General features: G+C 31.2%; 1 protein-coding gene across 1 annotated transcript; it reads left to right on the top strand.

Moving 5' to 3' along the window:
* Window positions 1–4,777: 4,777 nt before the first annotated feature.
* LOC109185131 (expansin-like B1) lies at window positions 4,778–7,175 on the top strand. Its single transcript, XM_019335105.1, has 4 exons — window positions 4,778–4,989; window positions 5,129–5,238; window positions 5,844–6,155; window positions 6,873–7,175. Exons 1-4 carry the CDS (start codon window positions 4,833–4,835, stop codon window positions 7,071–7,073), a joined length of 780 nt encoding a protein of 259 aa, XP_019190650.1. The 5' UTR covers window positions 4,778–4,832; the 3' UTR covers window positions 7,074–7,175.
* Window positions 7,176–9,797: the final 2,622 nt, after the last annotated feature.

The raw sequence follows: 9,797 nt of genomic DNA, 5'->3' as shown, positions 1-9,797 counted from the left end.
ACCTCTAAATGGTGCCAAAAATCCCTCACTATTAGCATATCCTCCGTCAACTAAGTAGTAACAACCTAGAAACAAAAGTTTATAGTTTAATAACAATGCATATTATATTACATGATATTTAGAATTTAATATTATAATGCTTACCATTAGGGACCTTAAGTGGATGCCTTCTAGATAATGCATCCCGAAGAACTCTACTGTCAGCTACAGATACTTCCCATCCCGGAAGAACATACACAAATTGAATATTAGGTGTACATAAACCTAATACATTTGTTGCAATTTCACCCTTGCGAGATCGATATCTAGGCTTATCTTCTGATTGCACTTGTATTATAATGAAAGTTCCATCTAAAACACCTAGACAATTCTAGAAACAATATCAAATATTATTAAATATATATTCACATTGTAATTAAACTTATAACTCAAGTGTAGGGGATATGTTTAACTACCTTAAACCATTTCCATCTATGATCTGTAGAGGTAGCTGGAACTGGTTCAGGATCTTTGAATAAATGATTTCGGAGTTTCAAAACAGCATTTAATACTATATTAAAGTATCGACTAATAGTTTCCCCCGACCTTTGAAAATTATTTTGAATGATCCTATTTTTTACGTGATGAGCAATAATATGTAAAAAAAAAATATTGCTACTTGCTCATCAACAAGCATATTTCTTGTTGGCCTTAACCCTCCTATAGTTTGTAACATTGCACACAACTTCACAAAAGCATGTCGATTCATCCTAAGTTAAGATATGTATTTTTCATCACACGAATACACAGTTCGTAACATATATTCTCGAGACCTTAAAGTATTAATAATATAAGATTTCACTCGAATTTTATTAGAACACAAAATTGTCAAGGTTGACATCATCATTATAAACAATAAACTCACAGAAGCACACATATCCAACCATACACGCAACACAGATACACATCTTTTCCTTCTTTCAGTACAAGTTATTAAACACAATCGAGCCATAACTGCAAATTTAATTTAAAACTTACAATAACTTATACAGGTTACAATAACACTACGGTAAAAAAAATAAACAATAACACTATTGTGACAAAAAAAAATAAACATTAACACTTTTACAACCAAAAAATAATATAAAACCAATAAACAATAAACTAAAAAATAAAACAATAAACTGCTGTGACTGTGGAACCCTCCGCACCGCAGCCGCAGCAGTAATATATATATATATATATATATATATATATATATATATATATATATATATATATATATATATTTACGCCGCAGCAGTATATATATGTATATATTTATATAATTAAATATCAATAATAATTAATTTGTAAAAAATAAAAATCAGAAAATTATCTTTGTTTGAAGCTTTAATTTGATGTAGATGTAGATAGAAAGAATTGCAAAGATTGATGCAGAATGACGGAAGAAATTGTTTGATTGATGCTGATGATAAAAGGAATCGGGGAAGGAATCGTAGATGTAGAATGATTTGTAGGGAGAGAACGCAGAGAATGATAAAGGTTAAAATTGAAAAAAAAAAAATCTATTTCTGAGGACTCAGGAATAAGTTAATACCAGGGGGGCTGGTAATAGCTATTACCTTATTTGAGGTAATAGGCTATTACTAGGAATATTATTCATGGTAATAGACATAGTTACCAAACAAAGAAATAGACCTATTACTGGGAATGTTATGTCATTCCTAGCCTATTCTGTGAACCAAATAGGTCATCAGTGTTATAAGGTATGGTTGTACACACATAAAGTAAGCGCACCCGCATTAAGAAAGGCTGATAAAAAAATGATGAAATTAGCAGAAGAATCGAAGATTGGTTGTCATTTTTAATATTCATTCTAATATTAAATGGAAGTGTTAAGATTACCAAATAAATAAAACAAAAAGAATCAGTGACCTTGTGGCCACTCTAAACACGACACGCGCCCATTGGCCCGAGACTTCAAAGGCATGTCCAGTGCAGAACCAAAAGCTTGTCCTCTATGTGCCTGTGTTGTTTGTTTGTTTGTTACTGATTTTTTTTTCCTCTGTATTTTTTTTTCACTGCAGAGCAGGATGACATGATCTTATGCACTGGGTTGGCCTAGAACAAGGAGTGGATGAGATGACTACGATGCGAAGTCCATTGAAAAGAGATAACGAAAAAGAAATGGGTTGGGGTCAGATGAGAGGGGGAGCGGTGCTGTGGAAGTAATTTTAGTTGATGATGATACTGATGAGGAGAAGAAAAATGGTGATATTGAATTTGTTGAGGATTTTGTGGTAGGGGAGAGAGGAAGCGGGAGTGGGTGATGGAGAAGGAGAACGGGAAAGAGAAGGAGAATGAAAAGGGGAAGGGGATGGAGAAGGTGGTGAAGAAGGATAAAAACAAATGGTTAGTTTTGGAGGTAATTTTACTATTCGATAGTGATACTAATGATGAGAGGGATGAGGAGAAGGAGAAAGAAAAGGAGGGAGAGATGGGGAAGGACACTACTACATGCACTCAATATGTGGTAGGTCACTGCTATATATATGCTGTATGTTTTTGTTAAGCTTAATATTGTTGTTAGTTTCACAAATAAATACTTGCATTGAATAGAATCATCAGCCACTATTTTTCTTGAGCATACCATATATAGTTCATAATATTAGTAATTTCTTGTCTTCCAGAACGTCGTAAGAAAAAGATCACTTTCCGCTGCAGCTAAAGAGTAGAGAAAGACTGATGAAAAAATGATGAAATTAGCAGAAGAATCGAAGGTTTGTTGTCATTTGTAATGTTCATTTTAATATTAAGCAGAAGTTTTAAGATTTCCAAATATATAAAACAAAAACAATCAGTGGCCTGGTGGTCACTCTGAACACGACATGAGCCCGTTGGCAGGAGACTCTAAAAGCTTGTCCTCTGCAAAACCAAAAGATTGTCCTCTGTGTGCCGGTTTGTTTGTTTGTTAATATTTTTTGTTTCTTCTATTTTTTTTTTTCGCAACACAGCAAGATGAAAGGGTCTTATGCACTGGGTAGGCACAGAACAAGGAGTGAATGGGACGACTGCGATGTGAAGTTCATTGAATAAATCTTTCGTCGATGGCCGGAGGGACTAAATCGACTAAAAATAATTATTTTCGGGGACCAAATCGATAAATAAGTAATTGAGGGACTACATTGACAGTTCGCTAATAATTGAGAGACCAAATCGTTCATTAACTCTTATAATAATAAAATAAAAATATTATATATAAATTATATTAGTGTTAAATATAAATTAAATAAATTATCATTATATTACCAATTAAAATCTAATTTTATGAACATAAATTAAAATTTAATTATCTAAACATATCTAAAAACATAATAAGTATCAACCAAAGTTATATCATTCATTTATGTCCATGTTTTTAGTGCTAACCATTTTGTCATTGTGCTTTTTAGAGTTGTACTATACTATTTTTTAGACAAAAATACATTTACTGTTAGAACTTTTGTTATCTTTTTTATTACTTTTACCATGCACATGCATCTACCATATATTTTCTTATATTCTTTAATAATAACAATATTTGTAGACATTATATATTCATGATATATTGAATTAATATTCTTCCAACTTTTCACCTCTATGACCAGTTGAGCTAATAAATAAATTTTATTTTACTTAAATTTTAATTAGTAAGAATCTTTTAATTATTTTTTAAAATATAAATATTGGGCATATCTTTTTACACATGACACATAGAAAAGATTAGTATTATATATAAGCACACAAGACATTCTTCGACAAGTTCACTGTGTTTATTAGTGGGTAAAGAGTAAAGACTATAGAGGTTTTCACTAGTAGGTTTAAGGTTTGAGCCCTAGTATATGTGGTTAATTACAAAATTTTAAAGTAATAAACAATTAATTATTTAATTAATACAAAATGTGCTGGCGGATTGGTCCGTTTAACCCGCCATCCGATGTTTATTAGCTGGGTTGGGCCAAAAATTCCAACCCAGATTCAAAACGTGCTAGACTGAACCCGTCTCGTTTCTTCCCCAACTCGTGATGAGTCAACCTGTATTGATTGGGTTGGTCTGGTCTGTTTTGACAGGTCTACATTATGTCATAAATATTTTTAACCGAGTTTTGGAATGCATTACTTAATTTTTGTCTCACTCATATATGAATATTTCTTACTTCACCATTAATTCTGTATATTTATTTGAGTTTATTCCACTTTTTGTCATAAATTTATAGGTGATAGTTCATTTGTAGTGTTTCTTGTTCAGAGCATCCTTTGGTCTTAATATTATTGTGTTATGACCATTTTAGTCGTCCGTCAACAAAATTGTTAAAATGTCTTTAAATACATGGATATTTCGATCTTTTGTATACAAAGTGAATTGACTCGCTATCTTTTGATTATTATTTTTTTAAAAAAAAATATGAATTGTAGACATAAATGTCCTTGTATTTTACAGAATTCAAACGGTTTGTTGATAGAGGATTAAAAATGGTCATGCTCCAATAAAACTATGACCAAATGAGGATACTTTCAAAAAAAAAAAAAAAAAAAAAAAAAAAAAAAAGAGGTGAATTGCTACCTATAGGATAAAAAATGGAATCAACTCATATTTTTTTTTTCTCTAAAGTAAATTTTAAGTAACAGTTCCTTTAAGAAAAAAAAAATAAAAATAAAAATAAGAGTTCACGTTAGATCAATGCACTAAGACATTTCTTTGTATTTTCCATTTATAAATATTGTAAGTATTTCTTCTCATTTCAACTGTCCATCCATCATCCTCCTTGATCATATATACACTCAATACACACTGCTTTTCTTGCTCTCAAATGGAGATATTTTCTCTAAGCAAAATGACCGTCTTTCCCATATATTTTTTCACTTCACTTTGCTTGATTTTGCTCCTCCCACCACTTTGCTACTGCCAACAAAATTTCTCTTCAAGAGCCTCCTATTACAAAACAAATGACGAAATGGGTAATCCAAGTATGACCTCACCTCGTTGCTCCCCGGCCTGGGATGGCCTTACCTGCTTGTCACAATATATATAATATTCTTGAAATTATTTTTTTATTTTGTATTTTTTTAATTTGTCACAACGTAACTGGGTTTAGTATGTGGTCAGATGGAGCGTGTGGCTACGGCGATTATGGAAGAAACACCAACGCCGGTGAAGTTTGCGCCGTCTCCAGTCGGCTTTTCAAGAACGGTGCTGCTTGTGGAGCTTGCTATCAGGTATATACATAACATTAATTTTTGTTGGGAGCTAGGGGATTGTAGGGCGGAGGTACGTAAATGGTCAAGTCCAATATTTTGCCTTTTCAAAATATTTATAAGAAATAAAAGAGTAAATTTGGGTCTTGTTAATGGTAGTATACGACTTTCAAAAGTGTTAATTTAATACCTTGACTATATAATTTTTATCAGCTTTAGTCACTCTGGCCAAATTGTCGGTCAAATTTTGCTAGAAAAACGGGGTTAACAACTGATTTTGCTTAATCCGGACCACAGTTCAAAAGACGAATTTGCCCCTCAGATTAAACATTAATTGATGAATTAAGTTTTTTCGACGAAATTTGACTGGGGTGACCAAAATTGATAAAAATTACATAGTCAAGGTACTAAATTAACACTTTTAAAAATCCTGATCCACAATAGTTTAGGACCAAAATTGAAATTTAAATTTATACATTAGCTACGAACTACAGTTTTTGGTGTAGTAGTATCAAAATCAGGTCACAGATTCAAGTGGAAAATGAGCCCTAACAATTACTAAGCACTGAAGACAGAGATTTACCTTAAAAGACCACCGAACGTTATGCAACAATGTATGATTTCAGGTGAGGTGTAAGAGCAGTGGATTATGCAGTGATTTGGGAGAAAAAGTAATGGCGACCGACTACGTAGAAGGGCAGGAAACAGACTTCATTCTGAGCTACCGCGCCTTCACAGCACTAGCGAAGCAGCCAAGGATGGCGGAGTTTCTGACGGAGAAAGGCGCCGTGGACGTGGAATTCCGGCGGGTTTCTTGCAATTCCGCCGCCAAACTCAGGGTCAAGATCCACGACAATAGCCAGTACCCTCACTACCTATCCATTCTCCTAACCAACCAAGGCGGTGCCAGTGACATCTTCGCAGTTGAGATCTACGAGGTTAGTCACGTTTTCCGACCACCTATCCGTCCACCTCTAAGAGCAAACCCATTAGTTCGGAATGTTTTTTGGTTTTTGCTGAGATGAGTAGGAGAAAGAACATGAGATGAGTAGGAGAAAGAACATGAGAGAGAAGAAAAGAAAATAATTGTCTGTACATGTTTAACTCACTAGTTCAGTAAATATTATTTTAGGCAACACACTAAATTTGAAACTCTATAGGCGACAATTTTTTCTATAGACCCTAGTCCACCTTACAATTCGGATCCAATACACAATTTACAATTTGTATTGTGAACATTAAATTGTAGGACCTAGGTCCAGCTTGTAAGGTGAACCCAGGTCCATGGTATAACTCTTGGGCAACCATAGTGTGAGCTTTTTTTTTATTTTTAAATACTCATGATTCTTTACAAGGTAGAATTTGTTCTATACTTTTTAAAACATTTTTAGTTCAAAGAATCTAAACCCCGGGAACCTATGACCATCTATTTGGAATGATAACCGGGATGCCATCACACTATCATCTACATGGTAGTGTGGGCTTATTTAAAAAATGAGCAGATCATTTGTGCGCTCTAATAATTTTTAGTCCTTTTTTATTTATATTCTTCTAAATGTTATGTCGAGCTGGAAGGTGGGACCTTCGGGATTTGGGGAAGAAAACTAAAGAATTGAAAACCCTAACCGGCATGTCTACTTTTTTTTTTTTAATAGGAAGAAACGTATCAATGGATATCGATGAGGAGGGCATTCGGGGCAGTATGGGACCTGGCCAACCCACCCAGTGGAGAACTGAGGGTGAGGTTTCTGGTGAGTAGCAGCGCGGCGGCGAGATGGGTGGAGTCGGAAAAGGCAATAATTCCGGCGGAGTGGAAAGCTGGGCTCACCATTGAGACTAACATTAAACTTAACTAATTAAATAAATTGAGTCAGCTTAGTTGCTTGCTTTAGATATTATAAGACTATCAATCAGTTTACAATATATGAATAAATTCAGGCTTTGAGAATTCCCATTTTCCGATCTATTCTGATGCATGGAATAATCTTCAACAGGATAATTACATGATCCAATTAATTGGGAAAACGCAAATAATATTTTTACCACTACCACAAGTCAAACACAAAGAATCAATACCGCCCTGCTTCCACTGAGGCTCAAACCCACAACCTCCTGTATAGGAGAGGGACTTGCCGCTACTAGACCACAAAGTCATTGGCAAATACATATAATATTATTACAATTAGAAATTTTAATTTTAATTTTAATTTTTTATGATCATAAATATTATTATTTAACATAAAAGGTTACACTTGTGTAATGCTGTCTCACGGACTCTTATCTGTGAACGGGTCGAATCGAGTCGGGTCAAAGTGTAATATTTTAATTAAGAAAAATGTAATACTTTTACATCTTATTTAAAAATATTACATTTTTCATCAAAAGTATTACATTTTCATTATAAGTAATGTTGTCAAGTGTCCCTTATGAGAAAAAAAGAGTAATATTTTTAAATCAAAATGTAAAAGTATTATATTTTTTCTTCAAAACGTATTACACATTCTCATATAAGTAATAAACATTTTGTTCCTTATTAGTATTACATTTAAGTATTGCATTTTCATCTTGACACGACCCGTCCCACAAACAAGGATCCATGAGACGGTCTCATAAAAGTTTTTGCCTAACATAAATTATATAATTGAATTGATAATTATCATGTTTCAAAAAGATTATATTTAACTTTTAGCATTAATACCATAATAAATGAAATATAAATGTTTTGTTGACAATAAGCTAGTTTGATACATATATTCCACATTAAATAAGATAAAAATGAAAAATATAATTTTTTTAAATCAAATTTATTTTAAATAAGTGAAAATAAATAAATACACATTATTCATTAATTAAAATTTGTTATTAAATTAAACTATATTTATTGAAAATAAATGCACACATATCTATGCATGTGTTTGTATTTTATATAGTGAGGGTAGAATTGACAAAAAAATAAAATATTAAGGGTAAACTTGGTAAGAAAGTATAAATGTACAACACAAATAGCAATAAAAAATAAAATTAATGTCACTTATTTCACTAATGCATTTTTAATTATAGTTAAGGACTAATGTTGATTGAAAAAAATTTGTTTGAATAGATACTTCAATGTAATAAAGTCAGTAGCTTTCCAAAAAAAAAATGTTAAACTAAGGATCAAATGGAAAAATAAGAACAAAAAAAAAAAAATTAGAAAGAAAGTGTAAAGGATTAACAAAAAAACTAATGCATTTTTAATTATAGTTAAGGACTAATGTTGATTGAAAAAAATTTGTTTGAATAGATACTTCAATGTAATAAAGTCAGTAGCTTTCCAAAAAAAAAATGTTAAACTAAGGATCAAATGGAAAAATAAGAACAAAAAAAAAAAATTAGAAAGAAAGTGTAAAGGATTAACAAAAACAAAAAAAAAAAAAAACAAAAACAAAAAACAAAAACAAAAACAAAAACTTGACCAGTTTGTTTATTATGTGTTCATTTTTTGTTCAAATATTATTTCATACCAAATGTTGTATGTTACATTTGATCTAATTATTTTATAGTAGGAATATAACTATTTACGAACAACGAATAGAGGCAACTGATGTACAAAAAAGTTTAATTTAGTACAGTATAATATCTGAACAAGTTAATATCACTTGCAATCACATTATAGTGACATTCAACTTTTAATTTTCATTATCAATTCAGCCAACTTTAATATACAAATTTTTCAGTTCATCAAAATTTCAAACATGTTAGATTAATATATATTTTTTTGTGACGAGAAAAATTCACAATCACTATTTAAGAGTGTACATAAGGTAAATCTTTCACATGTGTAATAGCTCACAAATCACACAGAAGAGATAAATCGCAATAGGAAGACCCTACGCGACTAGCTTGACCAAGAGACTGTTACAAAGCTAGAATCAAACTCGTGACTTTCAAATATGAGCAAGGTCGGCCATGGGTAAGGGCAAACTCATTTTAATAAATTATACTCCGTAATATTTATGAAAGTATTGATGCAATTATTGGTCATTTTGCATTTAAGAAAACACCTAAAAAAAATTTATGATTATTATTGTGTATGTAAAATTGTTAAAAACTTTTAAATTTTATTTCAAATTATTTGACATTAGTATTTTTTTTCTTTATGTAATATAATTCTTAGTTAAGGAAATATATGTTAACTTTTCATAGTTATAATGGGGACCAGGGTGCATGTTGCTACATGCACCTAACATATCCCTAAGTTTTTCAACTTCAATTTATTTTTCTCTTTTTTTTTTTTTTTACAAATAAAATTAATTAATTTATTAAAAAAATGAATCACTAAAAAGCTCTCTAATTGAGACATTATAATTAAATGACACCATATTGATATTTTTAAAAAATAAATCTATAGGTAATAAAGTCACTATTTTAGTTTAATGTTTATGTACACTAAACTTTGTTTTTATGAACACATGAAAAGAACATTATGAACCTACTATAGAGTAAATGGAAATACAGATGATGTACATTTAATTTAGTGTTTATAAAAACTATGGTTTAGATTTATGGACATATAGAACAAATATTATGAACATAGTACA

This window comes from Ipomoea nil, unplaced genomic scaffold, assembly GCF_001879475.1.
Source record: "Ipomoea nil cultivar Tokyo-kokei standard unplaced genomic scaffold, Asagao_1.1 scaffold1317, whole genome shotgun sequence".
Classification (NCBI taxonomy): domain Eukaryota; kingdom Viridiplantae; phylum Streptophyta; class Magnoliopsida; order Solanales; family Convolvulaceae; genus Ipomoea; species Ipomoea nil.
This window is presented reverse-complemented; position numbering and strand designations above follow the sequence as displayed.

Bases quoted from the DNA above. Each gene is read 5' to 3' on its own strand.
- LOC109185131 (XM_019335105.1), top strand. From the start codon at position 4,833: ATGGAGATATTTTCTCTAAGCAAAATGACCGTCTTTCCCATATATTTT. The intron at 4,990-5,128 runs GTATGACCTCAC...GTATGTGGTCAG, and splicing joins TGACGAAATGGGTAATCCAA to ATGGAGCGTGTGGCTACGGC. The intron at 5,239-5,843 runs GTATATACATAA...GTATGATTTCAG, and splicing joins CTTGTGGAGCTTGCTATCAG to GTGAGGTGTAAGAGCAGTGG.